The following is a 17,592-nucleotide window of genomic DNA, read 5'->3' on the forward strand; positions in this document are numbered from 1 at the left end:
AAATCACACTATGCAAACCTGTGGATTGTAACATCAACAGTATAAAATGTAACAAAATTGGAACTTTTAATTTTTTTTAAGCTTTTAAAGATAATAGTCCAGGCTATAAAACTATATAAGCATCGAATAAGAAATGTTAAAGTCAACAAGTCTACAACAGATACATCTTGTAAAAACTCAATAAATTATATATATATTTATAATATCTAGTAACATTTAAAACCATGCACAGTTTTGTACATTTTCTTTTTTCAGTACAGGAAAACTCTTTGCTTCGAGTACTTGGAATGTACACAATTAGCAGACATTTGTAAGAAAATACAAAAAAATCCTTTTTTTTTATTCCAACAAACCAAAAATCTATAGAAATCTACCTTCTCAAACTTCCACTGAAGTAACCTCAAACTATAAATTATTTATTTTAGGATAAGGATTCTGTGGCTCTAAGAAGAAAAAAATATCTTAAATGAGATGCTGTCATCCTGTTATTCTGCAACATTGATATGCAATATGCACTAGAGAAAAATGAAAAGAAAGAATTCAGGATGCAATTTGCTTTGCCTCTTTCTGGTAGTACATAAAGAAGTCTTCTGGACAAAAAAAAAAAAAAAAACCCCCCCCCCCAAAAAAAAAACCCAAAAAAACCCACCCCCAAAACCCAAAAAACCCACCCACAAAAAATCCTCACCCCAAACCTCCCCCACTGTCAGCCTTATCCATGCTAACATTCTTTTGTTCACTCCTGTGCTTTTACACAGCTACCTGGCATTGAGGAACAAAATAGCACAGCATTCTAAACACCAAAAATCAGGCATCACTGGCACTTTCCAATGTGTTAGACGCAAAAGAAATATGCAGCTGTAGCAGCTCTCCCGCAAACAGTGTCACTATTTTGCTCACATGGCATTTCTGAAGCCCAAAATACAACAGTACTGGCAAAGGGGAGAGCAAAAACCCTACCCCGCACCATCCAAAGTCAACATTTCACTTCGCTGCATACTTGTTATTAAACCGACCACAAAGAATACCTTCATTTGAAAATAGAAAAATAAACACCCACACCCCCTTAACGCACAGTGGTTAAACTGATGGAAGAATTCTTGGCCCTGTTTTTCTGAAATATGTAAAAATCATCTTTCTGCTGCTATTTGTTTGGTTTTAACCACTGGTGATGTATTGAAAAATAAACTTACCTTTGCTCACTGCAATCCAGGATAAACTAATATTTTTTTAATGAATACATATATATATTTATAACATTAAATGTAATTTGTTAAAGGACTGTACATCTATACATTCTTTCAATATTTCCCATAAACACAAAGGAAAAACTTGATTAATATATTTTTTCTCCATTTTTAATAAGTTAAAAAAAAACCACCCTTAAGTTTGGTGAAATTTAAAGTTTACAGTAACGCTATGCTATTTAAACCAATGAACAGATATGTTAATGTCTATAAATAACTTTACAAATATACATGTTAAGGTACAATTTTTAAAACAAAACTGTGAAGATATAAAACAATCAAAAACATCATTTCTTTTGCCCAGATCAGTATATCCTAGATCGCAATGCTCGTATTTTGAGACTCTCTCTCTCAGTACTGCTTTATGTTGCATTAGTATTATACATTCTTTTCTTTTAATATATTTATTTATATATATACACGATATATTTATAGATATATACACAGATTCTCTGGAATAAACCTTTTTGATATAAGTTAAAGGCTCTTGCCTACAGGTACCCGTAACTTCTTTCTCCGAGTCACTGCACGTAGATGGAGCCAAACCTCTGGTGTCGAGGGGTGCATGGAGGAGCTGCTCCCCCCTCTCACCTTTGGCAAGCAAGAACAGGCAAACCCCAAAAACAAGATTTATTACTTTTTCCCCCCCAACTGCCTGTTCTCTAAGGTCAGGCTGTGTGTGACTCGAGATGCAGTGTGGGCACCCAGGAGCCAGGTTTCAGGGCACCCTCTGCTCTCAGGTGGGTGATGCTCTGCTCCCCAGGGACCGCACAGGGTCTCTGCCCATCCCTGGGCTCTGCTCGCTCCTGCCTTGGCACGGGCCCATCGCTCCCAGCCCCGTGCAAGGGCCAAGGTGCTGACACTTCAGATGACTTGACCACCTCTTCTTACTATTTTTTACTTTCATTTCTCCACGACAACTTGCATTTTACTTAGCTTTGTCTTCTCTTCTTCCAAAAAGGATTCCTTCTATGTAGCTGGGTAGCACGATCATGAAGCTATAAAAACGACGACAACAAAAATATAGATATTTTTATAAATATATGAATCCCTGCAGGCAACGTGGCTTTTCAGCTCCACCAAAAAGGTTCATGTACAGATTGCATAAGCGAAGAATTTCCACATTCTTTACACCTTTTTTTTTTCTGCGTGTGTTTCTTTTTTCTTCTTTTTTTTTTTTTTTTAAAGGAAGATTTCTTTTCCTCTTTTCTTCGTATTGCAGGCACAGAACGGTTACTCTGGCACTCGGAACGCAAGCGCGGAGGCTGGGAGGGCAGCACCCCCCAGATTCAACATTCTGCGTGGTTAAGAAAAATCCCTAACAAAATAAAAAGTAAACAAAACAACAAACGAACAAACAAACAAAAAAATCATCTAGGATAGGTCATCTTGGCAAGAGATTAGTTCCTTCAGGCCAAACAGTGCTTCTTGACTTTTCATACAGCAATAGGGAAAAAAGAACTTTAAAAAAAAAAAAAAAATTAAAAAAAAAAGTTAATTTTTTTTGTTTTGTTTTTACCCTGAACAGCTTGTCAACAACACAAATCTCCAGGCACCATCACACAGTTCCACTGGAAGATCCTTCACTACGGTTTCAGGCTTGGCGCCCCTCACTCGTGCCTCCATGGGCACACTGCCCACCTGCCCGTCTGTCCGTCCGCCTGTCCACGTGCCCTGGGGGTCCTCACGTCCGGATGACGCCGTTGCAGGGCGGGTGCTTGGGCAGGCAGGGCTCGTCGGGCAGCAGGTCATGTGCAAAGACAGAGTCGTCCCCTGAGGAGCAGGTGCTGTGGGTGTCCTGGCCGGCCGGCGAGTACTGCTCGAAGGGCACCGAGAGGTCCAGGTACTCCTGCCAGGGTGACAGAGCCATCAGCGTTCACCTGTCATCACAGTGTCCCCCACGTGACCAAGTGACCCCTCCCACGCCCATCCCGCCATACTTACATCAGTGGATGTCACGGTGAGGACCCTGTCCAGGTCTTCCACCAGCTGCTTGAAGGTGGGTCGCTGCGAGGGGACGGCGTGCCAGCACTCCCGCATGATCATGTACCTGCACACGGGGACAGAGGACAGCCACACGTGGTCAGGCCAGGTGACACCCACCTGCCTGCCCACCCACATCCAAATCGCCTGAAGGAATAGCTGTGGCCAGCACAACTTCAGCCATGGGCAGCTGGGGGGAAGAGGAGGGTTTTGTGGAGCCGTGGTTCTCATTACTGATCATCTGGCACATGACCACGTCCTCGGAGCAGGAGGAGGACCTGTCCTGAAGGTGACACACCAGAACTACACCTCCAGGTGTCACCTGCCCGGTGAGGGGAGGTGCTGTGTGTCACTCAGCAGCCATGGGCTGAGGAAAGCCTACTTGGAGATGGCCACACAATGTCCCAGTGGGAATGTCCCCACAGCCTAGACCCTAGAGCCCAGCGGGGTGGGTTTGACCTCAGAGGGAATGGGGAGTGGAGCAAGGTCAGCCCCCAGCACACACTCACAAATCATGAGTGCAGTTTGCAGGTTTGTCCATCCGATGGCCTTCCTTCAAGAGCTTGAAAAGTTCCTCAACAGGAATTCCTGGGTATGGAGACCCTCCCAAAGTGAAGATCTCCCATAGTAGCACTCCAAAAGACCAGCTGGAAACCAAAGAAAGATCTTTAAAATTCAGTGAGGTTTTTTTTCCGAGCCCCCCCATATCCCATCCCCCTTGCTTGGCTTTATTTCTGTGCAGCCATGCATAGCTAACAAAGTCATCAATGGCATGACTAATTGCCTAGGCCATTTTTACTAGTTACTTGGAGATCTCTGCTGATCCAACTCAATAGCAAAGAAATCCCAGGCACCAAGTCTGAAATTGAAATGAGCATTTAATCAGATAGGTGACAGCCCATCTATCACCGCCAGCTCTTTGTTAGGTCTTCCACCAGCTCCACTGAATGGAACAAATCAAATTATTCATGCACGGCTTCACTGAATTGCAGGCTTGGAACCACAGGCCACTAATTGTGCAAGCTGATACCAAAACTTGCTTGTTACAACACTCATTTCACTGGCCAAGCTGGGAGAAAAATACCCCAACAAAAATCAGCAAAGCACTAATGTTACACACTTCAGTCCTGCAGCTGTGCTCCGGTTAAAAGTCCTTTTTTTCAAAAACATCTTATGCCTTCTTCATTTTCTTTCTAAAACCAGGGATTATCTGTCTCTGTTTCGCTTTCACGCACACTCAGTCTCCCATTCTCTAGCTTTGATTTATCTGTTGTGCCCTCTGCAGCATTACCTAAGCACGGAAACTATGATTTAAGATTAATAAAAGCCAAAATATTTGAAAAATACAGAAATAGAAAAGATTCGTTTGTCCAATTGCAAGCAGTGAGCTCCGGGGAGAAGGCAGGCTGGCTATAAAAATGCCATTATTGATCAAATATTACAATAAAAAGCTAGTGTACATGTGAAGCTGCTTCAGCCCCTGCAAAATTCAGATGTGTTACTGATTTACATGTAAGGAGTGCTCTGCTGTTTGCTTACTGTGCAGAGGCACTAAGACAGATAGGATTAGGAAAAATAAAGAAAATAAATGAAATGGCAAAATTAATCTGAGAGTATTTGCTGAATATTCTTTGATCAATTCTAATAGCAGACAGGGTATTTCAAGCTCATTCCACATCCTGACTGAAGTGGAACTGTCTGGGGCAAAGCGTGGAGGACGCCAAAGGCAAATTTTTTTTTTATGAGGTTTTTTTAGTACAGTATTTTTCAACTGCTGGATGAATCACCTCATCTATAAAGTGGACAAGAAATACTTCCCTGCTTTTCAGCAATTTTTCAGGAGCTCCCTAGAGATCCTCAGATGAAAGCAACCAGATAACAGCAAAATAAAACCACGTGCATGAAGATGCAGCTTGGAATCAATTCCCGTACTTTCGCATCCCCAGGCATTCCAGCAGGGAATGAGCCCTGGTCATGCTTAGCAGTACTTTTGTCTGTAAGATACTATAGGTGTTGATTTCCCTGTCCTATTATTTTCTTTTTAAGTGTAGGTTTGCTTACACATCGCTCTGGTGAGTATAGACCCGGTCAAACAAGGCTTCTGGAGCCATCCATTTCACAGGCAGCCGACCCTGTAATTAGGAAGACAATGGGAACATCCCATCAGCATATTCCCCCAGCCACAACGGCACCATCTGAATCTTCTTTTCTAATCCAGTTTGAAACATTTTCATTAACAACCACATCTGCCTTCCCGGTCACTGGGCAAAGCAGCAGTGGCCACATATAAACAGATTAGAGCATCTGATCCCTGGATCTTCGCTGACAATCTTTGCAGTAAATGCTCTCTGTACAGGACTGTATCTCACTGCCAAGGCAGGTTTAACGTATCAGTGCATCTAAATCTTTGCATGGGAACAGCATCCAAGGCTCATAGATGCAGTGAACTCTGTGGCAGAGCACGGGACGCCGCTTCCCATCTCTTTTGTCTGGAAAGTACAGTTGACCCCAAGTCCAAACCCAGTTCAGGCTCAACTTGAAGGGAAAGTTCCAAAGCGGGAAGGCAAGGATCAGGTCCTCTAAGAAACAAATCCTGATCCTGCTGGAGGCTAAAGGAGGAGGTCTGATCCCATTGTACATCAGGGTCATAAACACAGACTGTCATGTGAGAAATACAACATGAGAAAGACTAGATTAATCACAATTCTCTGGGGCTAGATTAATCATAATTCTCTGTGGCTTTGTTTGGCCCCTGGAGGGAGACACAAAGTACTGTTTTGTGTCTGAGCCATAATTTGGATATGGGGGAACTTTGTCCTCCTCTCACCCACTGTCTCACTGAGGGAGACAACTAGAGACGGGACACAGGCAGGATATACAAATGGGATTATGCTCTCAGTTGTCCCACAAAGCTCAAACAGGGAAAAATCCATCTGATCTGTGATTAAAATTCCCAAGAATTGTTATTAATTTATGATTAAGAAAGATTTCTGAAATGCTACTGAAGTGGATCAGTATGGACATGGTGGGCTTCAAAGGACTGCTTGGACATTTAAACCCCTTGCAATCCCAAGACCTGCAGGTTCTGCACTGCCTTCAATCTTCCACTGCCATCTCCTCACTCTGTCCTAGATAGGGTTTTTCCTCAGGGCTCAACATCTGCTGCAGGCTCTGAAGCAAGGCACAGGGCTTCTCTCAGCCCTTCATTTGTAAATTCATCTCTGGAGAAAATATAAACAACTTCAAGCCTCAGCCCTTGTCTGGGACCATCTTCTCACTCTTGGCAGTGGAATCAAGGAGCTCAGATGTAAAAATGAGAGAAATGCATGGAAGACGGGTAAATCCAGGTTTACAAGAAGTGACGTTCCATTGTCAAGGGCTCTGGTGAGACAGAAGTTGGCTCCTTGGGACCTTTATGAACAGTAGCGGAGCAGACTGGAAAGGGCTGCATTCCTGTTTGGGAGAAACCTCAGTTTCTCTTAGTCTAAAGCATCCTGCCTAGAGCTGAGACCTCACTAGCTGCTAGCTAGCTGCTAACTAGCTGCTAACAGGACTGGGATCTGTCAGGAAAAAAACAGATGGTGGATAGACTGCTGGAACCAGCTGATCTATGGACCCTCACCAGGTGAAATGCCTGTCAGATTTCTTCCTCCTAAGCCCCTCTAGAAAGGGAGATGTGGGACAAGGGCCACTTGCTGCAGGGATGACTGACTTCCCAGCCAGAAAGAGAACTGCGTGTGCTTGGCAGCTCTGTACTTACATTGGTGGTTTTCTTGTAATAGTCAATGTTGTGAACGTCTCTAGCGAGGCCAAAATCAGCTATTTTCATCACATTATCTTCAGTGACTAACACGTTCCTGGCTGCCAAGTCGCGATGAATGCACTGTGAAAGGTGAGCAAGCCAATAAATAAGGGCTCGTTAGCTGCCCGCGCCTGGAACCAGCAGCGCCATGTGGTTTATGAGCTGCCGTTTCATTGACTCCCAGGCTCATAAAGCTGTGGGCACTGCTCAGCTCCTGGCTCTGTGTGTCACCGCCCCACCGTGCCTGCTCAGTGGGAACCACCTCTTAGCAACACCTCATCGGTGGCCTCGGAGCCCACACGGGCACGCACGCGCCTTTTCTCCTCGGACGGGATTCACGGGTGAGAAAGCCAAGTCCCCTCTGTGGGCACTTACTGGGACCTGCAGCTGCTTTCCCCCACGAAGAGGAGTGTAGGATGATGTTTGAGGGGAAAAAGATCTTCAAATCAAGGTGTCCCAAATATATTACAGAATGGTCTTGGGTTGCTAGTGCTTTTATAGGAATTCTGTGTGTGCTTAATGGTCCTGCAGGTGACAGCTGTACAGCTGCATGGTTCAGGAATGAACCATAAGGACTTTGCATATGGATGAAGCCTCCAGCTTCAAAACCCCAAGATACTTCACCCAGGAAAATCTGGCCTCTAAAGGGAGAAGCCTGCAATGTTTGGCCTGGGATTGTCCCACACACGGAGCGTTCCCTGCCTTTGAACACGTGGCTTTGACCGAGGCTTCTACCAAATGAGGTTTCTCAACTCACTTTCTGAGATGCCAAGTACTCCATGCCCCGTGCCACCTGGTAGGCACAGGAAACCAGGTCCTTAAATGTCAGCTGCTCCTCGGGCAGCTTGCAGGTGTCAAAGGAATAGTCCATGCCAGGTGGGCGACGTGCCCTGAGGTATTCCCGCAAGTTCCCCTTTGACGCGTACTCCACCAACACATACAGTGGTCCTGCAAGGAAGAGCACATCAGCATCCAGCAGAGGAGGAGCTGACTACCCATATCTCATCTGGGCCACTTTGGGCAGCCAGTGAGTAATTACAAAGAAGGGACAGCCAAATCTGAGCCTCCCATGACCCTGCTAGCAGCGGGCTGCTCTGCTACGTACCATCCTGCGTGCAGGCACCAAGGAGGTTAATAATGTTTTTGTGCTTCCCAATCATTTTCATCATTTCCATCTCAGAGACCAGGTCAGAAAGGTCTTTGTCTGTGGCATCATCTGGAGAAAGTAGAGGAGGAAAGCAAAAAAATGTCAGGAAGAAAATAAGTCTTTAGGGGTATGGTTACAACTGCTGCGCAGCCATGTGGGGCTTTGCTGGGTAAACGGTACTCAGAATATGGCTGTATTTGGCTTTGTTCTACTTTGGGATGAATTATTAAAATAAAAACAAAACCTACTACCATGGCAACAAAAAGACGAAAGAACAAATAAGTGCAGGTAAATGTTCATATGGAAATCAATAATGCCTTTCATCTTCTGTTTCATCCTCACAAGTATTAAAGAACAAAGATTCACATTTTGGTAGCTGGTACCTGCTTTTCTGACAGTTTCTGTCCCTCATCTCTAGGGGCTAAGAGGTAATGATGGTAGAAGGTCAGGGCTGAGAGGGAATGTATTTTTTTGGATGGAAAGTTGCAATTCCTCTGCAAAAACAGAAAAGCCCATCTACAAAAGTAGAAAAATTGGGGAAATCCTCCCCAAAGGTTTATTTTTGTTTGGAAATTTGAAAATGTTCCTATTTACAAAAACAGCTTCAGAAAGGACTGCAGGAAATGTAAATTAAACCCATTTTTGATAAGAAATAATAAAATTCTTTAGAATATCCCCCCATTTAACCTCAAGCCCAGGCTGCCCACTGCCCTGCTTGCTCCAGGTGAATCCTCAGCTGTTTGTGGTTACTGTATCTGGGGGAAGGATGGGAAATAGAGACTTATCTAGAGGCACCCACTGAATCCCTCATTCCTGGTCTCCCTTTAACCTCTGAGGTGTCTGGGATCAAGTTTCTTCCATGAAAAAGTTCCTCAAGAACGAGTGTGTCAGTTGAAATTCTGCAAAATCTCCATTGAGGTTGCTGCACACGCTTTTGGAAGAACAGGGAGTGCTGGTTAGGGGAGGAGTAGGGAGTGGGCTGATTGATGGGGCTGGCTAGAAGTGAAGGGGGTTCCCCTTCTTGTCAGGGATGCTATTACCCCTTGGCAAAGAACTGGGTTAATTCCCAGCCCCTCTTCCTGATGGGATTTGCACTTTTGCCTGTTCTCCAAGGACAGCCCTCACCCCCAGGCTGTGTGGGTAAAGGGGAGGAGAAGATGTTCCTGCTTTCTTTTGTTTTACCTAGTTTGTATAAAAGACTTGAAAGAGAGGCAAAGAGAGGAAATCCCAGCACAATATGCTGTTCTGTCCTCTGTGGGCTCCCCATACCTTTTAACATCTTGACAGCAACTGTGATGGCCTTGTTTGGCTTGTCCTTATCAATCCCAATTGCTTCTGCCATCACCACTTGGCCAAAACACCCCTCGCCCAGCGGCTTCCCCAGGGTCAGGCTGGAGGGAGGAACAAACAGGTATGTTAGGGGGTCCTGGTGTGGGGACACTCCCAGCAGGCACAGAGATCCCAACCCGTGGCTTTGACTGACCGAGAACGAGTCAATTCCCACTTGGGATCTGGAGGCAGCTCCAGCTCGGAAACGTTGGCCAGCATCGGCCCGTCACTGGAGGAGAGGCGCGTGATCCGGACCAGGGGTGTGTTGGAATTCATGGAAGAGTTGGACTCCAGCGACACCTGCTTGGGTAGAGCAAATGAAGTGTTATTGCCAACTGTATCTCCAGCGCAGGCACTGGATCACTGAGGAGGTTGGAGCTCTCTTTGCCCACGGACAGATTCCTGGGAACTTCTAACTGGGAAATGCCCCTACCCTTGAGAAATCCACTCATTTAGGCACTTACAGTCAAGTGTTTAGCAGGTAGAAAGGAGGGACAGGTCAGCCAGTGCCCCCCAGCATCAGGAGGTATAATCCATTCAGTTGTTCTGTTCCATCTCCACAGCCCATACAGGCTATGGAGTGATTTCTCCCATCCTGGCACTGTCAATGCCCACCACTGAGCTTGCAGCCAAAGTTTGAAATCTGTACCCTTCTCTGTGGGGTTTCACAGGGTGCCTTTTGCTCCTGCCCCTCTGCAATTTCACACAGCAGAACATTTCTAACTCCACAGGGAACCTCCTGCCACCTCCACGGAACAGCTCTGGGCTCACCAGGGACATCTGTGAAAGCAGGAATGAGCACAACCAGTGCTCTTTCTCCCCAGATCCCTGCTCCTCCAGGGAGCCTGGACTCGATTTCCCCCGCCAGATGTGCTTTCTGTGGCACTCACAGCTGCACTGCCAGAACCTCATGGGTAAGGCCAACAGCAGTGGGGGCTGCTCATGAGCCAGGGTCAGCTGCCACCTCAGCCAAATCTCCACTGGCATAGAAATAAATAAAAGAGGGTTACACTTCTAGGCTGCAGCCAAATTATGTCCCTCTTGGGCAATGTTTTTCTGGTGGAGCTTCTCACCTAGAGAGAGAATTTCAAAGAGAAGGAGGAGGAAAACAAAACAAAGCAAAAAAAAGGGAATAAAATAGGGGGGAATAGGAATCTTGTATCTACTTTCTGTTACCTGTCTCTTCAGTGGGAATTTGGAGACTTTCTGAACAGTGGGGGTGTTCATGGCCTTTTTGTTTGGCATTTTCATCCTCCAGACAATCACAAAGACCAGCACCAGGAGAAAGAGGAAAAAGCCAGTGCCATAACTGAGAATGCCAGTGTACACTGAGCCCGAATCATCCATCTCCATGAGCTCCTCGGCTGCAGGGTGACAAGAGATGGCAGTCAGGACAGGCTGGGCAGCTGCCCACACGCAACTACACACATACAGCACTGAGAATTTGGGCAGGGCTTGTTCAGCTACGTCAGTGTCAGTGACTGCAGTGAGGGGACTCTCCCAGGCCAGTGGTTTTCCAGCTGCAGCTAAAACAATAGTTCAGTTTACCCTTTTTGGGGTAGTTTTACTCTATGTTTTCAAGAGCCCGCAGATTGAAAACCACTGCTCTAGGCTGGATGCATCTTCACACATCTGTGCTGTCCCTCTGACCCAGATCTTGCTCTCTCCACACATCCACACATTGTGGCTGGATGCCTTGGATGTGCAGGACAGGGGTTTGCTGCACTTTGCTGATTCAGATTCTTCAGCAAACATTTCCACCAGACCAGTGCCTGCCCTGAGGGACCAAGGGGCTTGAACAGCACCCAGCAGTAAAGCATCACACAGGGAAAAGTCTCAAGAGAAAAACCTACTTAATTATCTAATAAAAACTTAGTTCTGCTGCGAAGAGGCTAGAAGGTTTGTCCCAGAGAGGTGGGATAGCCAGGAGGGTGGTGGCATGAGCCCATCAGCAGTGGCTACCTGCTTGCACAAGACTTCTTAAAGACCAGCAAAGGTCAGTTGTGTTTTCCCCCTTGTTCCTTTCAGGACAGGCATGTCAACCAGAGGAAGGAGCCATCATGGGACTGATTTTCTGTCCCTCAAAGGTGTGCTGGCATCAGAGGGACAGTCAGCAGTGGGAAGCTTTATAATGAAGTCATGCTGGTGTGGTTAGCTCAGTAATGGATTGTGTCCATTACTGAGCAGACCCTTCAGCAAGCAGCAGGAGCCTTTCCCTGGCAGCAGCAGGCTCTGTTTCAAGGATTTGGTGGCAGTGCCCAGGAGGACAGGAGAAAGAGCTGTTGGTGACACTGGGGGCTGCTCCAGCCTGTGTGCCAGCTGTGAAGGGGCCGATCCTGCCAAATGGCCATCTCCTCCCACAAGACAGGAGTACCAGGTCTCCTGGGATCAGGTACTGTGGTCGGTGCTGCAGCTCTGCTGCCTTGGATCACACTACCTTGCCCTCTGCTCCCTGCCTCTCCTCCTGTAGCATGGACAGGGCACTGCAAGCTCAGGTTCCTCAGATGGGCTGTATCCTACACCCTCTCTGTGGGGCCTGCTGCTGCACAGGCGGCTGTCCTTCACTGCATCTGACTTCAAAATAAAGTTCTACTTTGCGATATTTGGTTGGTTTTCTCCTGCTTATTTTTTGCTTAAGTAAGAGGTGTGAATTCATAAACTGTAAAAGCAAAGTATGAGTCGGAGGAAACAATATTGTGATGTTCTGAAAATAACAGAGACATTAGTCTTCTAACCAAAGGGAACATTTTCTCATCCAGTGGATGTCAGAAACAGAAACAGGATCAGATCAACTATCACAGAGCTGGCAAATAAGCAGGAAAGATCAGCAGATCCCACCGGCAGCAGGGCTGGGCGTGGAGGAGACCTTTGTAAGCCCCAGTAAAGTGATTACATCCAAATCACCCGAACAGATAAAGCCAAGATTAGAAATGCCAAAGTTTCCGGTTCCTAAACACATCCTGAGACGGATGTGTTGTGAGATGGACCCAAATGTGGTCTATGACTGTGTGAATCAAAGTGGGCTCTTTAAGATTTTGGGTGCCTTTTCAGTAAGGGCGTACTGAACAAACTCTTCTGCACTGTCTGCAAGGCACAGCTCATATGAGATTCAACATGAATATTGCTGGTACTTCCCTGGACCACGCTCAAGCCTGCCCTGCAGCCAGAGGCAGATTCAGCAGGTGAAGGGGCAGCACAGCCTCATTCCCCTTTTTGCAGAAGACATCTCTCTGTTGCACATTCTGTGCTGGCTTCATTGTCAGTAAGAACTTTGCACATGAAAGGACCACAAAATTGAGGTCACCCTGGCCTCGGGTTTCAAGCCCACTGCAGCTTTCATCGATCCTAGCTGGAGCAGGCAGCATGCTATGCCCCTGGGAGCCAGGACTCCTGTGCTCTGCCTACAGATGACTCTCCTTGACCTTCTGTTTGAGATCGCTATCTTGGCCTGCTCATCCGTGAAGTGGAAATAATGCTACAGGCAGGCAAGGGTGCACTCACACCAGACACTTATGCATCTAATTTTAGGTTAAGATATGAGGTCACAGAGAAAGGATCCTTCATAAGATGATCCACAGTTCATGTCCAATTTAGGTGCCCCGAATCATCTGAGGTTTTCTTCTCCCACTGTCAGTGTAAGAAGACAAAGCTCCTTATTTTGGCACTTAACTGCCCTAACAAAGAGGCTATGAATACCTCCCTGTTATTAGACCAAAAAAAAAAAAAATTCTGTGTATTTTACTGTATCATTACTGCAATCACTTGAATTTTGAGAGGCAATGCAAACAGAGTCAGCTGCAAATATGCAACAGGGGTCTGCAGCAAACCCCAGAGAATGCCTCCCTGGTAAACACCCCTGCTCCAAGCGAGGGGCGGTGTCTGGGAACTTGGCATTTCTAAAGCAAAACATCGAGGCATCCTGGAGAGGGAAGGAGAGGCCAGCACAGGAGGAAATACCTGGTAGCACCGTCAGCCAAGCAGAGTGATGTGAGAACCCAATAGAATTCCCTGCGAGACAAGTATATTCCCCAGCATCCTCAAAAGTAACATTTCGCAAGTACAGAATCTCTAGCTCCTTATCCGTTGTGTTAACACCTGCCGTCTACGGGGAAAAAAAACACACACATATAGAAAGAGGGAAAACAGAGAATAAGCCACATTCCCAGCAAGTGTGAGGACACCACAGGCAAATTTCAAAAGCAGATTAAGGTTTTTTTTTTTGGTTTTTTTTTAATTTTCCAATGGCCCATCTTCCACATTTATTCATTCATTCCCCTCTGCAACCTGTAGTCAAAAGCAAAAAAAAAAAAAAGAAAAAAAAAAGTTCCCTTCACCAGGTTCTTACTCTGTCCCACTAAGGAAGCATGCAAGCAAAAGCATCCAAATGAAAAATTGCCCTCACAATATGACTGACTTTGGGTTAGTGAGGTGAGTGCGGGGTGGGGAAAGACAGATGGGAAATGAGGAAAGACAGAAAAAAAGGGGAAAGGAGGGGAGATGTAGTGGGGAAAGATTCAAGTGCTGATCAGAGGAATATACAAACATTATGGTTCATGAGTTCATTGAAAAATACAGAATTCTAGATTTTTTTAGAATTTCTTCAGTGGGCATCTCAAAGCCATATATTGATTACAAAGACCTTGACACTGCAGTAGAAATCTGGCTGATAACCAGAGGGTGCCTGTAAGGAACTTTCCTGCAGTGGCACCCAATAATACAGCAATCAAACCTTCTAGGAGTCAAACCCCAGAGCCCATGAGATTGGTTCTCCTCTCCAGTTAATATGTTTGCTTGCATGAGCCAATGTTGATATTTATTTCTCCATTACTTCTCCAAGGGACAGAACTGATTAATTCAGTTTCGTAGGTGAAAAACTCAAAACAGTTTGGTTTTCCAGAGCTTGGAACATCACAGGTCATTAACATGCAATTCTGTTATCAGCACTCAATTGTAAGGAAAGGAAAGGAAAGGAATAAAAGTATGAAGAGTTGATAGCAAAATTTGACAGTCATTTTATTGTGGGAATTTTTCCATGGCAATTGCTGTATAGGCGTTACAGTCTTGTTAAAAAAAAAAATAGCAAGAAAATAAGATAAAGCCATTCAGCGTCAGTTGACAGGGTATAATACAAAATGAATAGTAATTTTAATCACTAGATTCTTAAAAATGTTATAGCTCATTCTTGCAGTTGCCAGGGCCTTGGGACAGAGTCTGTGGTTTACCTGGTTTTGGTTTGCGAATGTGGAGCCAAAATGGCTTTTCGGCTATGCCTACGAAATTGTTGGCTCTACACAGATATTCTCCTTCATCTTGTTCTGTCACATTGAACAGATTTAGGTTAGCATCGGCTTCAGCGTTTTTACTGATCCAAGACTGCAGGAATAGACAGAAACCTGAACTTCAGTAAACCAAACAATAGCTGCATCGCACCTACATCAGCTAGGATTGACTGCGCATGGCTGTGGTGACATCCCCAGCTCACCCTGTGGTGAGACACCTAACCCAGGATCTGGGTGAAGAGAAGTTGCCTTTGGCCCCCAAACCACGTGCAGGTGAGCTCCCTTCCCTTCTTTTTTAAAACAGACCAGTTTTGCCCCTTCTCCATCTGACAGCAATCAAAGGCTCTATGGTTTCTAAGTAACTCCTCAGACAGGAGCACCAGAGAAAAGGCTTAAGCAGAGATTTGTGTTTGCAACCCGGCTCAGCAAATACTGTTTCAATTATCAGATTCCAAAATAGAATTTGGAAACAAAATATAAGCAGTGGCGGTCTGAAACTCGCTGCTGACTTTGCCTTTCAGAAATTAGCTGTAATTTTTTCCACTGCTTATAGGAGCCTCTTCTTTACTAAATAAAGTGGTGTATATAAATCAAACAAACTTCAGACTTTTAAGCAATGGGTTTATTTCTCTTCTTCTGTGCTGCCACAACAGCACATCAGCTTTTTCCCTAAACATTAAACAGTTGTTTTTATTTTGGCTGAAAATGCATAACTGTTTTAAGTGGCCTCAGAAGAAGCTTCAGTTCTGGAAATGAAAATAAAGCAACTCTCTTCTCTGTTTTGGTGTTATGCTCTCCAGCCCAGTCTTGATGCCTTCCATTTCCAAGACTGATCCTGCCAATATGACTTGCAGCTCATTAAAATCATCAGGGCAGCCAGCTCTGATAGGTTATTAGGAACTGAATCCAGAGGAGGCACCAGAGAAGAGCCCCAGCGACCATGTCTGATGACAAACACCACCAGTTTTGACCTGAGCTCATCTCTAAGGCTTACGTGCAAATCTGTCTGCCCTGACTAGTGGGGAAAAACGTGCCTGCCTGCTGTTGCTGCCTTGTTTATAATTAAACCGGGCATGTCTCAATGCAGAATGTACAATTTAGCCTTTGACAAACCTTGGGCACAGTGTTGCCAGCCCCTCTCTGTAACTGGAATGCATTTAGTGCTCTTCTGCAAAGAAAACGGGGTTTTCTTTGATCACAAATTAGCCCAGGCTTTCAGGAACTGATGCAGGTGATGGCTTGGGTTTGTCAGGCTGTTCAAAAAATGGTTTGAAAGTACAGCATTCAACTTATCCATCTGGACTCGGGTGGGGTTTGACACCCGCCCTCCCCCCTTTAGATGTGGGGGGCAGAATTTCACACGCTGGGCACCTCTCTGTCTCCCTTGCTGCAATGGAGACTGGGATATTCACCATAACTAAACTGCCCTACAGCAGCTCCTACACTCCACAAAAATCTCCTGAAAGCAGGAGGGAAGGGCAGGTTGATAAAAAAAGCCTTATCTCCCTGCAGGCAGCACAGCCCGGGGCAGGAGAGAGCAGTCCTGGGGCTGCTAACAGCACCCTGCTCCTGCCAGGATGCTGGGGCAAGGCAGCAGCACTGCATGGCACGAGGGAAACAAGTCCATAAAGCTAATGGACCAGTCCTGAGATGACAGCAAGATCATTTTATCACATCTTTACTTGTAAAAAACAAGCACACCACATTTCAAAAGGAAAAGAAAAAAAAAAATCCCTGCAAAGCTGGGCCTGACACAGCTCTGTGGAGGCCCAGTACTGGCGCACAAAAGATGCATCCCAAAATGGAAATGCTCCGTGCCCCAGCGCTGATGCCGGCATTAATACAATTCAAAGCATTCCTGATTAACCAGAAGTAGTAAATAGACGTGTGCTGGTCCTATTCAGCAAAAAAACATAAAACCAAACAAAACTTGTGCTTTCAAACGCCTGCCTCTGCTCCCCTTCGAGGAATGTGGAGCCTTTGCCGTCCACAGAAGAGAAGGTATTTGGCAATTCTAATTACCTACCCACCCCGGTGCCGCTCCAACTTAATTTTAAAACTCCATTTATACGGACTATTTATATGTTCTTTGCCACGGCAAAATGGGGGCTTGTGCTTGTGACACAAGGCACTGTTCGCAGCCGCCCTGCAAACTTCCAAAAGGTAGCACTTTATCCCACGGGGACCACACACAGAGCTCAGAGACTATATGGGATGGCATGTGACACAACCAGCTATTCAGAGCTTGGTACTGGGCTGTGAAACCAGGGGGAAATTCAAATATGCATAATCCAAACACATTTGGAGAGGTGGCGAGAAATAAAAAGTTTTCTAAGCTCGCGAGAAGCACATGTTGCCAGTCCTGAAGAACTGTCTCCAACCATTTCTTCCAACCAATCTGTTATTTCAATCTGTGTAATTATTTCCAGGGTCTCTGGCTTTTATTATAATGTATCTGGCTGCATTACAGTTTTGTAGATACTGTCTGATAAGTGGCTGTTTTTTTTTAAACTTCACACAAAGAGAAGAAGGGTGTGTGCATCAGGATGTGCATAGGGAATGTCCAAGCACAGGACAGCCTCAGCTTGAAGCTGCAGAGACAAAATCTGCTTTCAGCAGTAACTGTGGAGCCAGAAAAACTCCACTAGGCCCTAGATATTTTAATATACACCACTACATGATGCCTTTACTATTTTTTTATTTAAAGTATTTTAGAAATCAAATGTGCTCCTCACTCCCTATTCCCTACTTTTATATTTACATTAGTTGAGGGGAACCAAATCCTCTGGCTTTTTTATGGCTGTA

General features: G+C 45.4%; 1 protein-coding gene across 4 annotated transcripts in view; it reads right to left on the bottom strand.

The window, feature by feature from the left end:
- Nucleotides 1–679: 679 nt before the first annotated feature.
- FGFR3 (fibroblast growth factor receptor 3) overlaps nt 680–17,592 on the bottom strand; it is a 54,586-nt gene continuing 37,673 nt past the window's right edge. Inside the window, exons 7-17 of one of the 4 annotated variants that reach the window (XM_066185307.1) lie at nt 13,466–13,610; nt 10,685–10,872; nt 9,663–9,811; nt 9,449–9,570; nt 8,138–8,248; nt 7,790–7,980; nt 6,991–7,113; nt 5,292–5,362; nt 3,740–3,877; nt 3,192–3,297; nt 680–3,096 (exon numbers count right to left, since the gene is read on the bottom strand). In XM_066185307.1, coding sequence (XP_066041404.1) covers nt 2,932–3,096; nt 3,192–3,297; nt 3,740–3,877; nt 5,292–5,362; nt 6,991–7,113; nt 7,790–7,980; nt 8,138–8,248; nt 9,449–9,570; nt 9,663–9,811; nt 10,685–10,872; nt 13,466–13,610 — 1,509 coding nt within the window. In that variant the 3' untranslated portion in view covers nt 680–2,931. Of the gene's footprint in view, nt 3,097–3,191; nt 3,298–3,739; nt 3,878–5,291; nt 5,363–6,990; nt 7,114–7,789; nt 7,981–8,137; nt 8,249–9,448; nt 9,571–9,662; nt 9,812–10,684; nt 10,873–13,465; nt 13,611–14,730; nt 14,882–17,592 lie in introns of all 4 variants that reach the window. The other 3 variants (XM_066185306.1, XM_066185303.1, XM_066185308.1) reach the window with 3 other exon arrangements.

This window comes from Chamaea fasciata, unplaced genomic scaffold (assembly GCF_029207755.1).
Source record: "Chamaea fasciata isolate MVZ Bird 193981 ecotype frontalis unplaced genomic scaffold, bChaFas1.0.hap1 SCAF_6, whole genome shotgun sequence".
Taxonomy (NCBI): Eukaryota; Metazoa; Chordata; class Aves; order Passeriformes; family Sylviidae; genus Chamaea; species Chamaea fasciata.